The sequence below is a fragment of the Nyctereutes procyonoides genome, unplaced genomic scaffold (genome assembly GCF_905146905.1).
Source record: "Nyctereutes procyonoides isolate TBG_1078 unplaced genomic scaffold, NYPRO_anot_genome, whole genome shotgun sequence".
Lineage (NCBI taxonomy): Eukaryota > Metazoa > Chordata > Mammalia > Carnivora > Canidae > Nyctereutes > Nyctereutes procyonoides.
In genome coordinates this window covers 45,264,988-45,289,451 of record NW_026575133.1, presented here as the reverse complement: position 1 = coordinate 45,289,451, position 24,464 = coordinate 45,264,988, and the positions used below count along the sequence as shown (strand labels likewise).

General features: G+C 49.3%; 1 protein-coding gene across 2 annotated transcripts in view; it reads right to left on the bottom strand.

Annotated features, from left to right (window-relative positions):
- Positions 1-3,720: 3,720 nt before the first annotated feature.
- The window catches only part of COL4A4 (collagen type IV alpha 4 chain), a 127,086-nt gene continuing 106,342 nt past the window's right edge, over positions 3,721-24,464 (bottom strand). For both annotated transcript variants that reach the window (XM_055346153.1, XM_055346154.1), the window contains 7 exons: positions 24,067-24,174; positions 22,983-22,991; positions 19,398-19,523; positions 13,419-13,535; positions 11,509-11,697; positions 9,733-10,019; positions 3,721-9,300 (listed from right to left, as the gene is read on the bottom strand). In XM_055346153.1, the coding sequence (XP_055202128.1) occupies positions 9,037-9,300; positions 9,733-10,019; positions 11,509-11,697; positions 13,419-13,535; positions 19,398-19,523; positions 22,983-22,991; positions 24,067-24,174 (1,100 nt within the window). In that variant the 3' untranslated portion in view covers positions 3,721-9,036. The remainder of the gene's footprint in view (positions 9,301-9,732; positions 10,020-11,508; positions 11,698-13,418; positions 13,536-19,397; positions 19,524-22,982; positions 22,992-24,066; positions 24,175-24,464) is intronic.

Here is a 24,464-nt window from a genome sequence, read left to right as displayed (position 1 = left end):
CCACTTCTGTGTGTCTCCTCACAGTACCTCGAGCAATGCTCTGTCTGGAATGTCAGAACCAGTAAGTGCCGTGGACTGAAACAGCAGCTCATCAATACTGTCCCCGGCGGCACGTGTTAAGAGATAACACGTGTTGCTAATGGACACTGTTGTGGTTTTTTGATGTTTTCTTGAATCCCATCAAGGAAGGAATATCATGAAGGAAAGGATTTACCTCTAGAAAGCATTTCAGACTCTTCCCAAGCTTCCCAAGATAGCACGCCCACTGGTAAGAAAGTGGGGAGGTGTCGCCACCCTTGTGTGTTGGTCTGAGGCCTCCCCCCACGTCACAGCACAAGATTCAAGATCCCAGTCTGTCCAAAAAATACCACTGAGGACTCCCTGTCTATACCACCAAATCTGGTCATTATAATTTGCAGAATGCTTTTGATGTGTCTGCTAATTTTTTTTTTCTTCTATTGAAGTTTGGGGCAAGGGAGAGTGATCTTGACATCTTGTTCAGATGACAGAAATGAACTGGTGGATTTGAACATAAGGTTCAGGATTTGACAATGAAAATTAGAACATGGTCAGTAGAAATCATATTTGGTGGTAACACATATCGGTGCTTGGGAAGAGAATGAATGAGATGATCAAAATCCGTCGTCTCGTGTGGCTGAAAGAGGCTCTCGGCATCTGGGGCCCGCACCAGCACCACCCGGGAAGCAGCGCCCTGCCACATGGCTCTCGGTAAACACAACCTGATGTGGGTCCCTTTTCTAAGCATTGAAACAAGCTGCTCACCCACTGGCCGGGCTTTCTGCCAGGAAGTTGTGAAGTTGTTTCTCTCACTTTACTCCCTCCTAAATACCCTGCTCAGTGTCTGGAGGGAAGTGTTAAAAGCAAGAGCAAATCGAAGCGGGGCACCTGGGTGGCCTCATGTTTGAGCATCTGCCTTCAGCTCAAGTCATGATCCTGGGGTCCTGGGATCGATTCCTGCATCCTCCTCCCCACAGGGAGCCTGCTTCTCCCTCTGCCTGTGTCTCTGCCTCTCTCTGTGTGTCTTTCATGAATAAATACATAAAAACCTTAAAAAAAAAAAAGACAACTACTATATGAAGTCATTCATGTGTGGAATCTTAAGAAGAAAAAAAACAAACAAACTCAAAAACAGTAGAATGGTGGTTACCAGGAGGGTGGGGAGAACTGGGAGATGGTGATACAAGCTCAGTTATAAGACGAATGACTCCTCGGTATCTAACATACAGCACATGGTGACTATAGTTAATAATACTGTATTATACACATGAAATTTGCTAAGAAAATGGGTCTTTATGGTTCTCATCACCAGGGAAAAATAATGAGAATTGGTAGACGGGGTGAAAAAAACCTGGTCTCAAGTAGTTTACAGGCACCAAAATCCTTCTCAAATTGCAGTGTGCACAAATGCATTTTTTAAGGGATTTTTATTTATTCCTGAGAGACGCAGAGAGAGGCAGAGACACAGGCAGAGGAAGAAGCAGGCTCCCCGTATGGAACCCGATGTGGGACTCGATCCCCGGACCTGGGATCACGCCCTGAGCCAAAGGCAGACGCTCAACCACTGAGCCACCCGGGGCCCCCAAGTGCATTGTAAGATGATCACCAGGGGCATGTGGGGGACTCAGTCAGTGAAGCGTCTGATTCTTGGTTTCAGCTCAGGTCATGATCTCGGAGTCTGAGACTGAGCCCCTGTTGGGCTCTGAGCTCAGTGTGGAGGCTGCTCGTCCCTCTCCTGTTCCTCCCCTGCTCTCGCTCGCTCACTCGCTCTCAAAACCTAAAAACCAAACAAACAACAAAACCGATGATCGTCTATTACCTGCCAGGATTGTGACAACCATCCTGCCAGAGAACCAGGGAGCCTGTTTCCAGTTGCATCCCGCGGCCCAGGGCGGGTGGCGTGCAGGGGTGGCCTGGGGCCGAGCGCCTGCATCTCCGCGGAGACCTCTGAGCCGAAGCACTTTGTGCAGCCGCAGCCCCTCGCCTCCTGCGAACAGGGTCCCGGTCACAGGGCTCGTGGCCCGTGGCTGGGAGGCTCGGAACGGCCCGGCCTGATGTTCCAGATGTAGAAGGTGCTGGTTACTCCTTGTTAGGGTGAGGGCCGAACCCCGGGGGGAGGGGGGGCGACCTGCACCCGTGCTCACGGGCTCGTTATCCCCGCGCATCGTGTATATTCTAAAGCAGGGGGACTCCTTTGTGATCAAAACATTTTACTCATTTCAAAATGTTCTTACTTTTTCCAAAGAGACGAAAATGATGCCTGGTTGAGAATTGCCCTGTTAGCGGATAGCGTCCTAAACCCCCTGGGATCCCCGGGTGGCTCAGCGGTTTGGCACCTGCCTTTGGCCCAGGGCGTGATCCTGGGGACCCGGGATCGAGTCCCGCATCGGGCTCCCTGCACGCATGGAGCCTGCTTCTCCCTCTGCCTGTGTCTCTGCCCCTATCTCTCTATGTCTATCATGAATAAATAAATAAATAAAAATCTTAAAAAAAGAAAAAAAAAAGAACCCTAACCCCCAGGTATTTCCCCATTGAAGATGCAAGCCCTGCATCGTGCCCTACCTGCTGATGGGAGAACAAAGCCAGCCACGTTGGCTGGTGCTGCAGCGCCCGAGCCTCCAGGGAAGGAGGGACGTCCAGATGCTTCTTTCTCCCGCTCCTGAGGGCCCGACCTGGATTGCACATCGAGGGGCTCCGGGGCCCCAGCCAGTGTGCAGCGCCCCCGAGGTACAGGGGGCCTCCTAGGTTCCCCAGCTGCCTCCCTCCGAGGCCGGCTGAGGACCGTGTCCACACCGAGCGGGGAGGGCTGCCTGAGGATCTGAGACCTGGGCCTGGGCCGCGGTAGCAACAGTTCAGAGTGACACCTGGCTGGGACCCTCAGTTTCACCAGCCAACCCACAAACGGGAAAGCTTCCGGAGGTGATGGTACAGCCACCCGTAAGAGCGCAACCCTTAGGAACAGGCCAGGGTTCACGGTCCCCTGGATGCTGACCGTGGCCTGGAGCAAGTTCCTCGTTCTCCCTAAACCTCAGTCTTCCTGTCTGTAAAATAGGATAGTTGAGAGGTTGAGAGGGAGCCCATATGACAGGGTTCCTGTCATTTAGTAGGTGCTCAAGAAACGCTGAATACAGTTCTTTCTATCAGGTGAAAGCCTGGACCAAATACCCCTACTTCAAAAGAGGAATTCCATGAAAAGCTATTGGCCACCAATGCCTACCCCACTTCCAGTTGGTATGGTTATCAGTGACAGGACGTTACATTGTTTTCTCTTTGTTGTTGTAGCTCTAAGTTTAATGCTCAGGACAACTCGGTGAAGCAGATGGTGTCGTTCTCCTTCAATTAATGGGACAACGGAGCTCCACAGGGTCTGAGCCCCCTGCCCACTGCCCACACAACTCAACAGGGGTTGATGCAGACCGTCTGGCCCTGAGACCTGGTTCCTTGTCCATCACCTACCCCATCACTGTGTGCTGGCCAGTCCTTCCCAGAGCCTCAGAATCCCGTCCTTTGGCTCAAAGGGGGGACTTCCTATGCTCTGCCCACGCCCTTCCCACCGACAGTCTACACCTTGACCATGAAACCCATTCTCTCCACCAAGCCAGCTCCAAAGTGGGCCACAGTAGGAGTGAAGCACATCAAAAAAGCAAACTTGCTTTGGCTTGAAAGAAAATATATGCACCACATAAAACAGAGTTGTTTTGGGAGGTCATCACAGAATTTTATATATAATGAACAATATTATAACTTGTAATACAACAAAGATTTAGGTGTCAATAACCGACCAGGTATCCTGCAAATGTTACATTTGAAAGTCTTTATACTTTACAACCACAGGTTAGAGAAAGGGATGCAATTTATTGGACACATCTCACATTTTCTCCTATGAATCGTTAAATATTTAAGCACCATAAATTCAAGCATTTCACATGGATGTGGCAGCCAGTCTTGGTGGTTTAAAATGCATTATGCAGAGTCTCTGGCAGATAATAACAGTGACAATTGCAGAGGACTGATTTTTAATGTCGATTGTTTTGTTCCCTGCAGAACTTCCTGATAATGTCCCTGTAGGAAATTGTGATTTGTGTGTGTGTTTTTGGGGGAGGGGGGGACAGGTTATAGTAACTTTGAGAATTGAAATAAAATAACATTCCCAAAGACACTATGAATTGGCCAGATATAAATAATTCTAATCAGTAATTTCCATGCCCCGTAAGAATCATGATACAATTCTACTATGGACCAAAAACAAAACAAAACAAAACAAAAAAACAAGAAATGTTTTTTTCATATTAAATTGTTGTAAAAAGATGTGACCAGAATAAATGCATAATGACTGCTGTATGCTAGACATATAATCTAACTCAATTTTCAATGTAAGAGTAGGTGTTATGTCCCATTTTATAAATGAGGAAAATGAGGTTCAGACAGTAGGTGTAACTCACCCCGGGTGACCCCGCTGGAAAGTGACAGAGCCAGATTCCAACCAACTCCAAAACCCATATTTTCCCACTATTCTTGCGGTCATACCGAATGAAAGTAAAGAATTACCAAATTCTTGGTGGGTTGATAGAAACACCTCTAATGCAACTCCCTGGAACACACAGAACGGTTTGCTTTGTTATAATCTGTAAGAGGCTCAAAATATGATAAAAATCCAGTTTTCGTGGACCGTCCCATGGACTATTTTCCTAAGCACCAAACACACAAACACAAACTTCATCGGCGTGATCTTGACTAGGAAGCTCTTACATGAGGAGGGAGGACAGGCTACAGCAGGAGTTGAGTCTGGTCACATTTCAGTGAGGAGCCTTCTCTCAGCCAAATCTCATGGATCCCATCGTTTCTGAAATTTCAGTTTTAGAAAAGTAAGCTATATTTCAGGGAGCGATAATGGTTAAAGACCATCCATTGGCTTTCTGTCAAGAACTGTTAAGAGGAGATTCGGGGTGTGCAGGTACATTGGCACATTCAAATGTTTTGAAATAAGAAATGGTTTGAAATAAGAAATGGGGGATCCCTGGGTGGCGCAGCGGTTTAGCGCCTGCCTTTGGCCCGGGGCGCGATCCTGGAGACCCGGGATCGAGTCCCACGTCGGGCTCCCGGTGCATGGAGCCTGCTTCTCCCTCTGTCTCTGCCTCTCTTTCTCTCTCTCTGTGTGTGACTATCAAAAATAAAAAAAAATAAAAAAATAAAAAAGAAATAAGAAATGGTTTCTCTTACCATTTTGTCCACGAGAACCCTATGTGCACAGACCTAACGCCTAACGATACTCACTGAACTGTCATTGAACCTATCAATATTGCAACTATCAATATTGCACTCAGCTCCCCGTAGGCACGGGGTGTACAAAGCTGAGCAAAGCATGGCCCTGCCCTCGAGGGGCTTGCATTTTAGCAAGAGCACGGAGGAGGCGTGATGAGACCTCACAGGAGCGAGGAGGGAGCCTGAGAGCGGCCAGGCCCAGTTGTTGAACTGGGAGCACTGAAAGGGACTCCAAGTCTCCATGGGGAAATTCGTACACCCTCCCCCAGAAGTTCATTCAGTCTTTAAACAAGCAGGTGGGGGCACCTGGGTGGCCCAGTCTGTTAAGAGACTGCCTTTGGCTCAGGTCATGGTCTCAGGGTCCTGGGATTGAGCCCCACGTCAGGCTCCCTGCTCAGTGGGGAGCCTGCTTCTCCCCCTTTCCCTCTGCTGCTCCCTCTGCTTGTGCTGTCTCCCTCTCTCACACATAAATAACATCTTTCAAACAAAAATATTTTTTAACAAAAGGAGCAGAGTGTCCCAGGTAAACTTAGTTGAGCGGGGAGAAACTTACTTATCACTGGGAGAAAGAGCAGAGGAGCAAGTCACAGAGCTGGGACACGCCTCTGGGATGAGGGTACAGGTGAGCTGCCGGCAGCCTGGCAGCCTGTCACCCCACGGGAAGTCACTTGGATTTCAGGAGTCATTGAATGATATTTAACCCATTTCTAAAAACAAAATCAAGTTTGCCTCGTGGAGAAAGGACTGGCGTTAGACAGTGGAGGCATCCAGTGGGAGCTGTTTGCCCATCAAGAGTATGGGGCAAGGACAAAGGTGCCATGAGGCCGGGGGCGGGGGGTACGCAGCAATCCCCAGGAAGGAGTCTCTGAGTTTTTAGGTCTGGGGAAGATGAGAAAGAATGAGCCACCCACCACTCGCAGCACAGAGGCTGGGTACCTGGACAGGTTGCATGGATGGGCTCCACTCATGGAGAATAAGAGACCAGGAGGAAACAGACGGCCCCCTGCCGCCCTGTGACCCCCTGCACAATCCAGGTGCATTCCAGCCAGGAGGTGGGGGAGGGGGCTCCTGGGAAGGAAAGTTGGAGAAGGCTCATGACCAGCCCTGGATTAGAACCACCCTAAAGCTTTGCTCATCCTTCACACAGAAAGGATATTTCAAAGTACACTGATGCATAAACGGGTGAGGCGAGCAGAGTCTTCTAACCCAAGGAGTGATTTCTTCCACCGTGTTGCTCTTTAGACCAGTTAAAATAATTTTTCAAAATCCGAAGGCAACAACTGTGTAGCATTCAGAGAGGGGCTCTTGCAATGTCAGTATTTTGAACAACCAGCCTCAAACACAATCCCAGGCTCACCGTGGAGTAATCGCCCACTTGATTCAACCTGTGTCTTAAGATGTATTTGGCAAGCTTATTAGGATAATATTCTGATGTCTTTAAAATACTTCAGGGGCACCTGGGTGGCTCAGAGGGTGAGCGTCTTGCCTTTGGCTCAGGGCATGATCTTGGGGTCCTGGGATCGAGTCCCACGTCGGGCTCCCTGCATGGAGCCTGCTTCTCCCTCCGCCTGTGTCTCCGCCTCTCTCTCTGCGTCTCTCATGAATAAATAAATAAAAATCTTAAAAAAAAATACTTCCGCAAGCAAGGTATGTCTCTAACGTTCTATTTATCACCCTATCTCTTCTCAGGAAATGCTCTCAGACCAAATTCACAAATGAACAAGATGAAATTTTAGAAGGTTTGATGTTTGGTGACAACATATAATAAGCCTGAGGAAGCAGGAAAATGTAATTATAAACGAGGTTGAAATTGGCTTAAATTTCAGGTGTTCAAAAATATTTAATATGCCATAGTATGATTAAAAATAATCAGTATATGGGTCAAACGAACTAGGAAATACTCTGCTTTCATCTTAAAGCGTACATTTTTTTTTCCTCCTTTTTACTGGAAAGTATTAAAATAAATTGCCATCCTGGGAGTAGCCCATAGCAAGACTCATTTGAAATACGTTCTACATATAAGAGCTCATTGCTAATCAATGTTTGGCAAAGAAAACAACTCTTGTAAACAAAATTTTAATTGAGTTTTTCTTCTCTCAATTATTTTTAAGTGGGTTGAGACTAAGCACGAAAATGAGTGTCACGTGCTCACGAGACATTTCCTCGTTTTTTTTTTTTTCTTCCAAAATGACATGTTTTTGAAGGAGGAAGGCAGGTTTCCCATCATTTATTTCCCACAAGCTTTCTGATTTTTAGGATTAGGCCCCTGAATCCCTACCAGAATAGGAAATGTATCCCTTTGCTATTCAGAAAACCACTCATCATAAATTGACATATCTTCTAAACTTTTATAGAATATATTAATGCCAAGCATCAAACTGCCGCCTTAGTAGAATACTGACAAAAAAGAAGAAGAAGAAGAAGAAAAGAAGAAGAAGAAGAAGAAGAAGAAGAAGAAGAAGAAGAAGAAGAAGAAGAATGGTTTTCAAATTGGCAAAACAAGATACTTCTGTAAAAACCAGGAATAGGAACGTACAATTCAGTCTGTAGGTTGTTTTTGTTTCTTTTCAAATAGCACCATATCCTCCTGGTGGGGTGACCATGACTTAAATGACTCCTCTTACCCAGGTTTAATTAAGCCGGCCCTTAATTTTCTCCCAAGTGCGTAATGATAACGCTGTCACTTCCCTGTATAAAATGCCATTATGTTTTGGGGGAAAAGCGTCCCCGGGTGGGCTTCGAGGCAGCTCTGCAGGTGCTCCTGGGGAAGGGGCAGGAGGCTTTGTGTGAGCTGCACGCGCCTGAGGAAGCCCCATGTGGCTTCAGTCCCATTAGTGCGCGCACACCGAAGGCTGGCTGGACCCCGACTGGGGAAGTGCTGTCTGCTTGGAAGTTCACTGCCACGGGGAGTCAATTTTTTTTTTTGTGAATCACTGCCTCAATATTCATTAACAGCTCTTAGGCTCTTAATCCCTTATTGAATATATTTTTCCCCCATAAACGCTAGTTTTCAAAAGGGTTGCCAAAGTAGGCCCTTCCATTCTCTGAAAAAACTGCAGAAGACAACATGTTTTATGTTCATCTGTGATGTGTCTATGCTAATGTAACATCTCCCGAATTCAGCAACTGTGGTCCTTCCTGGCATAATGATTCATTCTGCTTTGAAATGAACCGTTAAGGCTGGCGGTGTGGGTTTTCTTCTACCTCTCCTTGGGTCACAGCTTTACAATTATTTAAAGTGCACGGGGAAACAGATTACAGAGGGAATCACTCTGAGATGTTGGAAATCTCTACTCTCTAGTTTCATTTGTTGGCCTATTTATTTTTTCCTGCAAAACCCATCCAGAAGCCCACCGTATCACAGAGTAATTGACTTCAATTGCTTGACGTGCTGTTAACCAATGAGGGAAGTTTTCAGTAATGTAATTTGTAATCTGGCCTTTATCGTCTCTTTGCCTTCCTGTGAAATTAGCATAATTTTAAATAAAACCAGCTCTTCCATCATCCTCCAAAACATAAGAATATCTGGGCTTCATCTAGGTTGGTAGGTCCAAACAAATCCATAGGGGAGCATTTCCTTAATCTGTCCCGAACAGAGGGAGGAATGATGGGATGGCGGGAATAGCCGCATGGAAACATAAGGGACCGCTGAAACTGGAGTCTGAAATGAGCACCATTAATCTCTTAGCACATCTGGGGCTCCTGGGGCCCCCGAGGAAGTTTCTCCTGGAGACATGTTGGTGAGTTGTGGGTTCCCTAGCCGTACTTCATGCAGACCTGGCACCTGCTGATTCTCTGGCGCTGGGCCTGGCTTTCTTTCAAGGTGTCTGGTGATGGTGCCGAGGAAAACTGCAAGTCAGGCCTCACCGTCGTCAGCCAGAAGCTATACTCATTTGCAAAAAAGTGGCAAGTTCCCTGTCGGCCTTGGCATTCGAGGAACGGTGCGGCTCGGAAATCTTCCAGACAGCTGCCGGGGGACATGAGGGCCTGCCCTCCTCCTTGGTCTCCAGCCCCTGTGTGCTGCCAGGACAACAGGACAGAGTTAGGGCCCAGACAGGTGCAGACTCCCCCAGACCCAGTCAGTGCCACGTGGAGGCCTGGGCCTAACTTTACAGTTTTCCTGAAATTATCCAGGGAAGAACCAACTAGGACCTGCTGAGGAAAGGAGTAGCGGACACGCAGACGTGCACGCAAATGGAACCACCTCCTCTGAGGACTGAAGCAAATCTAACTTCTACGCTACAGCAAAAGCATAAAAAAACCCAATCGGCAATAAGAAGGAAAGAATGGCCCCGTGTCTCAAGAGACTATGGTTTGGGGTGCGGGTGTCTTCACAATCATGTGTCCTCTAGCTGTATGGCTGTCTGGCTGAGTGGGGGCAATCACTGGCCAGTCCAGACAGAAGGGGCAAGCAAGGGGTGTTGTGAGGTGGCAGGTGCGCACGGGGCTCACCATCAGGAACGAGTACCCGATCCAGAGGCTCCTCCAGCTCCGTGGACACGGCGGGATGGACCGGTCCTGGCTGTGCAGCGCCACCACGGGGGCTGGGGCCTCGCACACGGCACAGCGGCTGATGTAGGGGCGGATCTCCTCCTCTGAGAGCGGCATCATGGGCAGGGGCGCGGCACTGGCCAGCCAGTAGGACCGGTCGTTCCTCCGGGCGTAGTGGCACACTTGGTGGATGTTGCAGTAGGCAAAGGGCAGGGTGCTGAACATGGGAAGGCAAGACCCTGCCAGACCTTGGGAGGAAGACGAGACCATGTGGCAGACAAGCAGCCCATCCTGGTGTGCCTGGGGTCCCCTCCTGCATGTGCCACCCGCAGACATGCTCCCACTGTACCCGGGCCCCCACCGAGGCCCACCTCTGTGGCAGTGAAAGCAGGGTGTGCACCTGACCATTCCTGCCACCTCCCTGGTCCTGGGGCCACAGCCCTCACTCCCTCATTTACTCAACATCCACTCATGAGCCAAGCAGTGGGCCGGCTGCTGGAGGGGTGCACAAAGCTCATGCCCTGGCCTGGCTGGGGAGACGGCTGGGTCATCGGAGCAGTGAAAACCCAGCCTGGCCGGCCCTAGGAGCAAGCCCCAGGGAGCACCGGGACTTCCAGAGAGGCTAAGTGGAAGAATGATTTACGCTAGGACCTGAGATAGGAAAAGGATTTGCCCAGGTTTGAAGACAGCGACTACTCAGAGGAGATAGAGCAGGGAGAGAGGGCCAGAGTGGAGGAGCGGGGAGCGCAAAGAATTCAAAGGCATTCCATGGGGGTGGAGGGGAGGCAGGAGGGGATGTGTGTGTGTCTGTCTGTCTCAGGGTGTCTGGAGAGACATCAGAGCAGAGGCTAGGGGCTTTGTCCGTCTTGTAAGGAGCCTAGATTTTACGAGTGGGCTCTGGCTAGACCAGGGTGGGAGGCGACGGATGGAACAGAGGCCAGGCAGGGAGGAGGCCGGACACAGAAGGGCGAGTAGGAGGAAAGTAAATAGAGACAAGATATTAAACACTACTTCTCTCCCCCCTCTGCCCCCCTGCCACCCCAGGCCCCCCCTAACGCCAAGGGCTGTAGCTAGGCCCAACGCAGAATGAGCTGTAAGTAGCTGCCACTGCTCGGCCTGCACTCCTGGAGCACCCTTGCTAACAGCGGGGGTCATAGCCCAGGGCGGGCAGTACCAGGGCTCCTCCTCCACCAGTGCTCCCTGGTGCCATAGCGACACCTCCAGCACCCACCACCCAACCATCATGCTCTGGGAAAGACAGGGCGCCAGCACCTGGGTACGTAAACTCCTGGCTTGAAATCCGGCCCTGCGGCTTACGCATCTGCTACTGAAAATGGACCAGTGGGGCACCTGAGTAGCTCAGTCATTAAGCATCAGACTCTTGGTTTCTTTCAGCTCAGGTCACGATCTCAGGGTCGTGGGATCGAGCCTGGTACCAGAAGCTACATTTCATACATGCGTTACATTTGATTTACTGAGAAAGAAGTATTTTTGTAAAAAAAAAAAAAAAAATGAGTAAGTAGCCAGGTGAGAACTACGGTAGCCAGAACGAGCAGCTCTGGTGCCCCACAGGGTCACAGGTTTCAAGGAATTTCACTGGGAATTAGCAGGGTTGTTTCAAAAGAAAGAAAACCCCACTGGAGAGGGGTGGTCACTTAAAATGTTGATGAATCGTAACATTAACCCAAAAGTTGTACTCCTAAGCGAGGGACATGGTGACCATGTGCTCCAACATACCAAGGTCCTGATTGTGGGCCTTCTCCTGTCCTTCCAGGTATAACAGACTGTAGCCCGTCCAGAGCCTGGGCATGCCCGCGGGGCAGGCGGGCTCCCCATCCGTCTGACTGTGGAGAACCAGGAGGAAGCCACTGAGGTATCCAGGCCCAAACCCTCTGGGCCCAGGGTCCCCAATGGGTCCGGGGGGCCCTGGAGAAATAAAGAAAAAAATGAAGGCAGGTTAGGGGGGGTTGTTTCAACAAACACTTCTGAGCACCTCCATTCTGAGCACTCAGGGAGCCAGAGAGGAGCACCCCCTGATACAACCACAGTGTATACAAATAACTCAGCAGCAAGTGTTTATTCTGAGCATCTTCCCGGCGGTCAGACTGAGTGAGCATAAAAATAGATGCCGGAGGGGAGGTGGATGGGGGTGATGGGGATTAAGGAGGGCGCTCGTTGGGATGAGCCCGGGGTGACATGTCAATTCTACTCCTGAAACTAATACTACACTGCACGTTAACCAACCAGAATTTATTAATTTTATTATTATTTTTTTAACCAACTGGGATTTAAATAAACCCTTGAAACTACAAACCAAACGGCGAGCAAAAGTCCCTGCCCTCCTAAAGTTTACATCCTATCTGAACAAGAGAAATGACAAACCATGAAATGTGTTAGGAAGTAAAAAAAGATGGGCTGGTGTCACCCCTGTGGTGACACCTGGGACTGGACCGGGAGCCTGCTCATCTGAGAAAGGGGTCACCCAAGCGGGTCTTCCTTACACCTCGCAGACTTCTCTCAGCCTCTGGCCCATCTCGGAGATGCAGGGGACGGGGGGTCCCATGCACAACTAGCACCTTCTTTTAGGAGGCTGGGAGCGGGGAGGGAGGCCTGGTCCTACATTCCTGCTGGCAGGTGGGAAGCGAAGAGCTCATCGCAAGGTGAGCGGGGCCCGTCTCCCTGGCATCTCTAAGGGGCTGAAGGAGGCCAGTGGCTACTTCCAAGTGCCAAGAGCAAAGGTGAGACCAAAAGTTGGTTTTGTTCTTTTTTTTTTAACCTCACTTCTGGAAGACGGGCAGGCTCTCCCCATCTATACTGCAAAACAGAGGTTAGAGTGCAGGCCTGGGCGCCGGATGGGGCCTGCTCACGTGCTTGGTGTGACCTGTCAAGGTGGCACGGGGGGGGGGGGGGGGGGGGGCTGGGCTTGGGAAGCAGAGCGTGGGCAGTGCCGAGCCTCACTGCACACCGCAACTGGCTGAAGAGGAGGTGTAGGCGCCCTCTCGTTACAGACCTCACCACCCCCTTCACTCCTTCTCGGCGCCCACCTGGGAGATCCTCTCCAAGATGAGACAGTGCCTAGGGGCTCTTTGGGTCCCCAGCTCCCGGCATATTGCCTGGGTGCACGTTATATTTCAAATGACTCTTCTGGAATGCCTTGTCCCTCTCCTCACCCAGTGCCAATGCCCAATTTTTTCCCTAAGAAGGGGCCTTGTATCCTATATAAATGTATCAACAGTTGTGTGATAAGATGATGTGAACCCAAAAAACAGGCCGAGTGACTGGGCCGGTGGTGGAAGGCGAGAGCCCCCCGCCACCCCATCTTCAGCACGGCCCTCAGGGGCCATCACCCGCACTGCCAGGCTTGCCCCGCTAAAACAGCCGAGCCTTTTATGATCACGAACAGTGGTCTGGGAAACTACTAAATGGGGTAGGGGGGGAGGTAGGCCCTGACTCCTCGTTACTGGGGCTGCGGATCAGTGCAGGGGGTTGGGGAGGGCCTCTGCCTCCCTAACACCTGGTGAGCCCAAACCTAAGGCAAATGCATTTAATAGGATCAGCTGGGCAAGCCGCTTGAGGGGCCGGGGTCCTGCACACAGTTCCCAGATCTGCGGTGTCAAGGAAACGAAGAGAAGCTGGACACTTGTTACCTGGTGCTCCGGGGCAACCGGCTTCTCCTGCGTCCCCTGTGCTTCCGGGAGGCCCGGGAGGCCCTGGGAGGCCGGCCTCGCCCCTCCTGCCCTCCAGTCCCGGCTCTCCTTTGCACCCTGCAAGAGAGATCAGGATGGGGGGGTGACACCACATATGACACCTGCGAGCCATCCCCAGCCCGTGTACCTGGCGCGGCCTGGGCTCCCTGGTGGGGCTGCACCCCGATAGCGCGTGTCACTGTCCCAGGTACCGGGTGGGGGAGTTAGACCCTGAGCACGAGCCACAGGCCCCAGGACTAAGCCGTCGTGGCCAAGGCCACCATGTGGAGCTGGGCTGGGGGGATGGTGGGGGGGCCCTTCACCTCGCCTCATATTCTTGTATGTTTGACTTTTTTATTTTTTAAATTTTTTTAAATTGTTTTTGACTTTTTTTAAAAAAACATTGAACATAGATGACTTCTACAATTAAACATTGTCCTTAGTAACGATTTTTTTTTTTTTTTTTTTTTTTTAGAAAGCCGAGTGGAGGACTAAGTAAAATTTCAGAGGATTCAGTTGGGAGGTCAAGTTAAATTTAGAGCGATGTAAGAGCAGCTGGTCTTTAAAAATACTAATTGAGGCTTTAGGAGGCGGGAGGTACCAGCCTCTGCGGGGATTAACCAGTCGGGGCTTCTCGACGTGACCGTCGCTGTCATCTGCCTACCAGTGGGGAGACTGAGGCTCGGGAAGGTGACTGTTGAGGACCCCAGGGGGCCAAGGCTGTGCCATGGGCCACCAGGCCCTGCTTTGGGATGAGCTGCAGCACTCAGGTGCGCCCCCAGGAGGACGTAGACGTGGGGCTTGGCAGCCGTCACACCGGCTCTTTAGGTGTTTGGTTACTTTTGTGCAAGGCATCAACTCGTGAGCCACCATCTCCTTTCGTGGGGACCAGACACGGTCCTTGTCTGGGGAGGACCACAATGCCATCAGCCTGGGTTACCTGACGACGAGCCGCCCAGGGTTCTGGTCTCTCCTTCCTTCCTTCCTTCCTTCCTTCCTTCCTTCCTTCCTTCCTTCCTTCCTTCCTTCCTTCCTCCCTCCCTCCCTCCCTCCCTCCCTTCCTTTTCTTCCTCCCTTCCTTTTCTTCCTTCCTTTCCTTCCTTCTTCCTTCCCTTCCTTCCTTTTCTTCCTTTCCTTTCCTTCCTTCCTTTTCTTCCTTCCTTTCCTTTCCTTCCTCCCTCCCTCCCTTTCCTTCCTTCCTTCCTCCTTCCTTTTCTTCCTTTTCTTCCTTCCTTCCTTCCTTCCTTCCTTCCTCCTCTTCTTCCTTCTTCTTCCTTCCTTCCTTCCTTCCTTCCTCCTTCCTCCCTCCCTCCCTCCCTTCCTCCCTCCCTCCTTTCCTTCCTCTCCTCCTCCCTTCCTCCCTCCTCCTTTCCTTCCTTCCTTCCTCCTTCCTTCTGCTTCCTTCCTTCCTTCCTGCTTGCTTGCTTGCTTCCTTCCTTCCTCCTTCCTTCCTTCTTCCCTCTCTTCCTCCCTCCCTTCCTTCCTGCTTCCTTCCCTTCCTTTTCTTCCTTTCCTTCCTTCCTTCCTCTCTCTCTCTCTCTCTCTCTCTCTCTCTCTCTTCTCTCTCCCATGAATTACCCAAAGCCAACCATTAAGTCGGAGGGGGCTCACTTTTTCACTCTTGGACTCGTTCTTCCAAGGAGGGGAGAGCCACCTGCAGGGGGAGAGACGGAGGGGACTGCCACACTCGGGTGATCAGATGGCTGTCCCCCTCAATTTCCTGTCTCACACAGGACCCCCCTCTCATAGCCATTTGAAATGCCTGCCCCTCCAAATCTCACTGCTTTTGAAATTCTGACTAATCTCGCCTGCCTGAGGGTGTCCCATGCCAACCTCCTGCTTCTGTCCCCATAGCCAGCCCCGGGCCCTCGCCTCCCCTTCCCATGCTGGGCGAGCTAGCGGGGGGCTTCCCAGTATCCCGGGCTCTCGGGGTGCTGTCATTGCACTTCAGGTTTTAAACAAATTCTCTTGGATTGTCAGGCAGTTCCTGGACTGTGGTCCGTACACGGTTATCATTCAGTAGGTGAGAAAGGAGGCCTCTGCCTCTCCCCGTCTGGGCGAGGGATGGCCTCTCCTTTCCAGTAACTGGGCCGAGACCTCTTTCCAGGTGGGGCGGCTGTGCGCTGGCTGGCCCGTCCCTCGCCACCAGCTTCAAAGAGAACATCAGTTGCTTTGGAAGGAACACAGGGCCCGGATGGTGAGCTCAGAGCTTTCTTTTATCTCCCCCCACCCGTCCCCCAATGAGATGATTGCAACATGTGGCCACTGTGCTATTCTGGAAAAGGCTGCCCAAGTGCTGACAAGCCACCAAACGGGCCAATCACTGAAAAGGCAGCAGGCATCTTCCTGAAAATATCATCAGGTGGCGAGATCACTGTCGATCTGGGGAAAGGGCACCCCCACCCCTGCCACCACCAGATGTTAGGATAGAGGCTTTGTTCCCTTTGGAGATATTGTCAGGCAATTTCCAGACAGAGGAAGGAAGGCTCCTGTTAACCGAGCTGTGGGCTCGGAGCCCTTCGCTGTGTGGACTCTACTTGGTTCTCTACTTGGAACTTGTTTTAAGGACCAGAGCTGCACCTAAAAGTCCTCCTGTGCCTGATGGCTTACCCCCTCTGAGAGCATCACATGTTGACTTGGAGATTAAAGACACTCTCATAGGATGTGGGGATGTCCATTAGGTGACAACAGTTCAAACCAATATGGAAACAACCCCTGTGTTCATCCCAGGAAGCCCCAGCCTTCGAGTCACCCCCCACCCCCACCCAGGAAGGAAAAGTTGTAGATCAAAGAGACGTGTGAGCAGAAAAACATTAGGCCTTCCATGGTGGAGGACACTTAAGAGACACAAGTTACATTTAGGGTGGCTGTTACCCACTCATACTGCGCAGGAAAGAGCCAGAGCTTTGGTGGGGCTTTTTTTTTTTTTTTTTTTGGTTTTTTTGCTTGTTTGTTTTGTTTCTTGTTTTTTTTTTTTTTTTTTTTCCTGGACGGATCTCAGCTGCAGCACCTGATTACAAAATCAGCTTAGCAATGAAAGAGGTTGTGGAAGGGAAGCCAAGAAGAAACCAACAATGTCATTTTAAGCGGAGGTGGTACTTTCTGGTGGCAGCTAATCCTTCGCAACGAAACTTGGGGGTGCCATATACAGCCCCCCAAACCATGCTGAAAGAACTGCCTTCAGAAAAGGACAGATGACGAGCAACATGCCCTGCGGGTGACCCAATCAGGCAGGGCTAGGCCACTTCAGACCCTCAGAAGAGACTTGTCGCCTTTTAGAAATTAGACAGTGTGGCCGATGTGTTCAGGGTGGCCAGCAGAAATAGGCAGGGGAAGGGGGCCAAAGAATATATTGCAGGCAAAGAGAGGTCCTTGATAACAAGAGCTGGAGGCCTGTATCGGGGAAGAGGGACCCATATGGGAACACTGGCTTGGCTCGAGCGTGGGTACTAGGGAGTGGGGCAGGAAGGAGCTCTGGAGAAGCTGAGCCATGGAGCAGCACAGTCCTGCTGGGAGACCATGGGAAGAATGGGGGGCACTCTATGGGAAGGGCTGTGTCCTTTTTTTTGACTAACAGTCACACTTTGTGGCACAACAGTGACCTCAGGTGTCCCCACTGCCAGCAGGAAAAGTCAGTGACGCCAATAAGGAGAGGGCACACAAGCCAGAGAAGACCCTTCTGAGGCCACCTGCAAACAGATGAGCCCATCTGACCCCGAGTCAGGCAGAACCAGAGCTGACAGGTGATCACACCTGGGCCCAGGGGGACTGTCACTTCTCCTTCACAAGCTCACAATCTGTAAGAGAGAATCTTGTATGTGCCCAAGCCAACTATTTGCCCATTTGGTTTTTTATTCCCAATTGCTTTCTTTGTTTTCCAAAGCCACCATCATGGGTGAGCTCGACTGCCCAACTAGTCTCAGCTGCTATTGGGGGGGCAGCAGTGGATCTCAATCCGGGTTGTCTGCTAGACTCATCTGGGGAGCTTTTCAAAACACGGACACTCGAGCTCTCCCTCTCTCTGCATTCTGTTGGTCTGGGAGGAGGCCCAGGTTCACTATTCTTTCTAGCCCCTCCAGGTGATTCTAACCTACAGCTAGGATTGAGTCACCAAGGATGGTGCCACTCTTAGCTGAGTCTTCCAAGGACAGCACTCATATAATATGATTAGGGTTTCTCAAACTTGAATACACACACACACACACACACACACACACACAGACACAAATATTCTGGGGATCCTTGTAAAATGCAGATTCTAACTTGGTAGGTCTAACTCACACTTTGAGTAGCAAGGATGTGTCTAGTGAGTTACCAGGCTCTTAGGCCAACCTCCCCCACCCACGCCCCGGCCATCTCCCCACTGGACAGTTCTGGTTCCTCAAAGCCCTCTCTCTCCTTCAAGGCTCTGTGCAAAGGCCAGCTCTTGCCTGGGTCCCAGCAGTCCAGTCCTGCACCCCTTGACATTGAAGTTCCCCTCTCCTTGTCCCACCATCGTCAGGCCTTTGCCAGAAACTCCACAAAAACAGAAATCATGATCTCCCATTATTTTGAGTTACTTATGTTCTATCAGCTATTCCTGCCATGAGGCTGTGAGGCATGGGGGGGGGTCAAAACACATCTTATTCACATTTGTGTCGCCTACCATACCTGGTACCGCACTTTTGAAAGAGTGCAGAGGATCTGGAAGTATTTATTGAAATAAATTTGCAGAACCCCATTACCAGCCATATCTTCTATTTGAAAGTTGATTTTTTTAACGGAGTGTGTGTTACAGCGGGGGGAGGTCCCAGCCCTCAACTGCAAACAAATACACAACAAGGGGGTTGGTTTTAGAAGTAGGTTGAGTGATGAGTTATTCTGACGGATGGGAGAGCTCTGCCCACGCAGTGTGTGCCAAAGAACTATGCTCGCCCGCAGGGTTAAAGGAAGTTGCTCCAATGACACCCAATTATCTTAGTGCATAAACACAGATGCAGTGCAGTAAATACAAACAAAACAAAAACCCCATATCAATCCGAGGGAGGCTCCAGAGCTGTTCTGGACACTACCCCAGAACTACTAAGACTCTAGCAGAGGGGATACCTTTTGGGCTGTTTTTTGGCTTTGGGGAAACACACACACACAAAAATGGATGGTGCAAAACTCAAGTTCTGTTTCCAATTCCTTTGGCCCTGAACCAAAAAAGGGCCAAAGCTACACCTGGGCAGTGAGAAAAGAGGAAAGAAAATAGGGTAATTTGCACACAGGGTGTCTAGAATCATGGGCACTGCCAATTGGTCTGAAGAGATCAGTGATCTCTAGCTGACCAGCCCGGACTCCCTAATCTCTTTGTAAAAGAGCAGTTGGGTGGGGATTTGTGAAGAGAAAATAAAGGATTTGGAAGACAGTTTCTAAAGGGACAGTTTGGTTTCAGGACTTAAATAAGGATCCTGCTACCCTGACCAAGAGCAATGCTCGAATCAATCAAATGGACACTCCGGTCGTGGCCATAATTTAGAAGGGCCCTTTCCCCCTTTTCTCTCTCCCTCCTCCAAGCAATACACTCCCTTCCCTCTTCTCCTGGGCTGCTTCTGTTCCACGAAGCCCCAATTCAAGTGTTTGTAATTCAAAATCAAGTGGACAGCTATTAGTGACTGTTAATAGAGCATCTACTTTGTTGTATAAGAGGCTTCAAAACCTCATGCCTCAAAGCTGCCCAAGTATGAAAGATTCAAGTAGGAGTTCAGCATAAAAATAGCAGGCTTGTGCCGACCCAGTTAGGACATGATCAAACCTTTGGATAAATGTAGAAAATGTATAAGTGGGAGGAGCTTACACTGCCCCATACTCACGAGCTGCTTAGGCTCCAGGGTAAAGACTACAAAGCAAGACCCCGAGATCTTCACTCCAGAAGCTTATGATGCAAATAATGAACAACTGGTACCAGCCTCCTCGTACCTGGTCCTGGGGGCCCTCTCCTTCCAGGGACCCCCATGGCTCCTTCTGGTCCTCTTGGGCCTGGTACCCCAGGAAGCCCGGGGATGCGGGGGCACGAATCCACATCTGCAGGTGGCCCTGGTTCACCTGAAATTGAAATCACTGCTTGTGTGATGGACCCAAATCGTACAAACAGGCTCCTTCCGCATTCTCAAGGTGGACGGGCTTCTGACACTACACCAGAGAATCAAAGAATGCTCAACAGTCCAAATAAGTTCCATGCAAGTGGGATTGCTGTTCACTGTGGGGTGCACGAAAAGCTTCCAGAAAGCATTTGGTTAAGTACACGACTGACCGAATGAATGGGATCTCAGAAAAAGGTGAAGAAGGACGGAATAGTGAAGGTTGCTTGAGGCAGCAGTCATTTGGTGACCTCCACTGGATTTCTGATCTTTGGGCCACTTTCAACTGGGTGCCAGTCACAGGTAGGAGCAGGAGGGCAACCTTCGGGGATCCTACACTCAGCGTCATGTGTCTCCAGTCCTATGTTCTATATTTCAGCCACTTGGGCTTCCACAGCATCTGTGACTCACAGAGACAGAATTTCAAGATTCCAAGCAGCAACCTTCAACCCTGAGTGCATGCTGGTTGGAACTCTCCAGGGAACTCTCTGAATCTACTGATTGTGGGGTCTTGCCCTACAAGTAGTGATCCAACTGGGGAGCCCGTGGCATGGGCAGTGCCCTCAAGCTTGGTTATACAATAAGCCCAGCCTCGGAGGTTTTCAAAAGAACTGGTGCTAGGGATCCCTGGTTGGCTCAGTGGTTTAGTGCCTGCCTTTGGCCCAGGGCATGATCCTGGGGTCCCGGGATCGAGTCCTACATCAGGCTCCCTGCATGGAGCCTGCTTCTCCCTCTGCCTGTGTCTTTGCCTCTGTGTGTGTGTGTGTGTGTGTGTGTGTGTGTGTCTTTCATGAATAAATAAATAAAATCTTAAAAGAAAAAAAGAGAGAGAGAGAACTGGTTTGGTGCTGGGACCCCACCTAAGCTTGTTAAATAGGAATTTCTGGGGCTGGGACCTTGACATGGGGAATTTTTAGAACTCCCCAGAAGGCTCCCAGTGTCAGCCAGGGCTTCACCATCGCTCAGCGCTAAGAAGCTGTGGTTCTGACTTTAGCACATCAGAATCATCTGGCCAGCTGGTCAGAGCCCAGAGCTTCTGAGCACATAGGTCTGGGGTAGACCCTGACATCTGCATGTCTAACAAGTTGCCGGGTGAAGCTAATGGGGGGCCCATCTGGGGATCTCACTTGGAGCATGATCACTGCTCTAAAGGTTTGCATGTTTTTCCTTCTTGGTTACCTTCACATCTTTAAGATATTTTTTCCTAAAGCTCCCTTCAGGCCTCCTGCAAATATTCCACAAGGGAAAATAAATCATAATAACACTAACCAATAATGATAACAGCCAACACTTAATGAATGCCTCATCACGTCCCAGGCCCCGTGCTAAGTGCGCTACGATTAAAGGCTCCCAACAAGCCCGCGTGTGTGTGCTGCTATTCCTGGAGTATTACAGGTAAGAAAACCCAGGCTCAGGTAAATAAGTGACATATCTAAGGTCGCACAGAGAACCTTGGGCAGAATCTAGGTTAAAATCCAGTAGGGGCCCGGCTCCAAATCTGTGCCCTTCACCAGGACACCACACTGCCTCACAGAACTCTTCACGTCCCTGTGACGAATTCCAAGAGACACATCATATTTTAAAAACGCACTGCTTATCAGTTGTGGTTTTCTTAAAATTCATACAAATGTGCAAAATAAGTTTAGGAACAGCAGTGATTAGGCAGCAAGAAAACTGTAAGGAAATGTAGGCCGTCGTGGCAACACAGGCTACAGTAGTTAATGTGTCTGCGCAGAACGGACTTGAACCTGGGGCACCTGGGTGGCTCAGGTGGTTAAGTGTCCAGCTCTTGATTTCAGCTCAGGTCATGATCTTGGGGTCCTGGGATCAAGTCCCACATCCGGCTCCACGTTTAGTGGGGAGCCTGCTTGAGGATCTCTCTCCTTTCCCTCTCTTTCTGCCCCTTCCCCAGCTCATGCTCTTTCTCCCTCTCTCAAATAAATAAACACATAAATAAATAAATAAATAAATAAATAAATAAATAAATAAATAATAAATCTTAAAAAAAAAAAACAATCCTAGACAGACTTGAGCCCTTGTCAGCTGTTTGGAATTTAATCTCTTATAAAATACTGTATGAAACCGCATCCAACACTGAGTTGGGTGTATCTTTACAGTACGCACAGTTTAATGTAAAAGGTGGCTGTTGCACTCTGAGTGACTTGAGGGAGATGAATATGAATATTTCGTATTTTCCCTGAGTAATCTTGTGAATTCTGGGAGAGCGAAGGAAGCAGGTAAGGGAATGGGGTGGGAGAGGGGTGGGCATTTGCCCGGTGCTTCCTATTTAGGAACCTAAGTTATCTTCAAATGAGTTTATACATAAACAGACACAGAGAGACACTAAAAGGGTGGAAGTGGAAATATTATATATGAAGCTGTGATTTTTATTTTTTTTGAAGCTGTGATTTTTAAACACAAACATTTAAAATAGCAGATTCTTTTTAAACTCTGATATTGCTTTTCTTTACTTCTTACTAAACCAGAAGCTCAACGGAAGCGGTGAAAGTGTCTCTTGTGTAAGCTCCTGCATTCAGGGCACTTTTTCTTTTTTCTTTTTAAGATTTTATTTATTTATTCAACAGAGAGAGAGCAAGAGAGCACAAGCAGGGTGAGCGGCAGGCAGAGGGAGAGGGAGACGCAGACTCCCCGCTGAGGAGGGAGCCCGATGCCGGACTCGATCTCAGGGCCCCAAGATCATGACCTGAACTGGAGGCAGATGCTTACCTGACCACTGAGGGAGCCACCCAGGAGCCCCAGGGTAAATTTTCATTAGGGCTAATAAGAGATGCCTGGAAAGGACAACTGCGTGCGCTCACTGTGCCGCTTTTCTTCTTTTAAGAAACTCTTTTCACTCTCTTTGAAAACCCCAGACACAAAATAATATGTTGCTTGGCATTGTGGAGGGGCAAGCGAACACTTAGTTGAAAAGAAGAATAGCATTTTCATTGTAACACACAAGGAAATTTGCTCTTTGAAAATGGACTTCGATATTATGGGAAAACCCTGTCACAGCCCCTTACTGGGTGTGAAGGACCTATCTTTTCATGTTGTTGATACTACTTATTTTAGGGACGTTCTACGTATTTATATCGCAGAATTTATAAAAGAAACTTAACACTGGTATGCTCTGCAGCATTTGACAGAGAAAGCACTCACGCTCTGGGCCTGAATTGAAATTATGTAAGCTGAGTGTCTACTCTGTCCTGACAACCTATAATGAGACTCGGCTTTAGGACGCTCTAATATGGGGTTACTGTATCTGTAATGAGGAAGCCAAGGCACTGAAGCCTCATATAATTACAGCGCCCCATCTATGAAAACGTAACAAAGCATAACTCACAAGTACAGTGAAAAAGGCCAGCACAGAAATAAGTAGAAGCCAGATTTTAGAGGAAATCACTAATTTTATTGCAGTGCTTACCTCTGGAACCTGGAGAGATCCAAAGTCGGAAAATGAAGCCACGCGACGATTTTCAGGCGGTGGAAAGAGATTTTAAATTTGTCAGTTAGGACAAAAGCGAAATCGGTTATTTGACAATTATACATAATACTTTGAGGATGGCATCAATGATGAGCAGAAGGATGGCATCTTATTTACATAACTAAGTCCCCATCCCTGTCACTGACAAGAACAGCTCTGCTTTAGTAATAGAGCTTGCACATCCAGAAAAACGTGACATGAAGCTCTCTTGCACGATACAAAATTTCAGTTGATTTCGTATGGCAAATATGCCCTAATTCAACATATAGAGAAATTCTGTTCATTGGCAGGCTTCTGAAAGTTTCATATTATTTAGCCAAGTTTTATAGGTTATGCCCAGAGAGGAAATAGGAGATGAATCCAAGTATAAGCTCTTGCTCATGTAGTTCTCCGATCCATCATAAACCAGTGCAATCTATTTATTCTTCGGACCACAGCGCTCATTTAGGAGATTGCAAAATACTCTGAACGGACACCACATTACCGTGCTGTGGATTTAGGATCTCAAGAGATATTACTTCTGCGAGTCTCAAACACGCATGTCTGTTTGCCCTTCCAACTCCTCCAGGGCTTACTTTGACCCTCTGATGAAAACGTGTTCAATGCTGAGCTGACACTGATAGCCTGTCTGTCTTCGTAGGAACTACTGTACTTCACAGAAGAAGTTTAAAAAAATATCCAGGAAAATCAGCAGGAGTTCAGGGACAGAAATGAATAGGGTCCTCACATACAGTGATCGGATCACTCTTTGCCTCTCGTGTGAGGGGACTCAGATTCATTTACCTCGGAAATCTTGTATGTAAAATCAACTCCTAATTTGCAGATCCACTCGTTCTAATAATAAATATTAGTTTACTGAACATCAGATTGTGTCTTGAGGTCTGAAATAAATACAGCTTAACTCCTTCGAAGTCGCAGGCAATTTCGGAATAATTATGAGCTTCCAGTTGACCCACAGGGTCAATACCGAAAAGAAGGCTGTCTGCAGGCTGCTGGGGGAGATCATTAGGCACGAGGAGCTTACCTGGAGGACCGGGGTGCCCTCGCTGGCCTGGAATGCCCAGCAGACCCTTCTCCCCAGGGAGCCCAGGAAGTCCCTGAGGCCCCTGCAGCCCCGGGAATCCTATTGGTCCTAAAAGGAACATAAAGACGTAAAGACGGGGCCCTGGAATGAGGCAGCATCAAGATAAGAACAGTCCGATGGACTGAACCCAGAGATTCACTCCAACAAAATTCAGGGCACAGTCAGCCTGAGAATCCGGATGAGTCTCTCACTTTTTTCTGCAAAGCTGTGAGGAGCTGCCTCTGGCTGAAGGAAACGCAAGCGTTGTCAAAAGGACGAAGGGAATTGGTTTCATGACGGAGATAAGACCAAAGTAGAATGAAAAGCCCTGTCATCCTGAACTTTCTCTAGAGACAGGG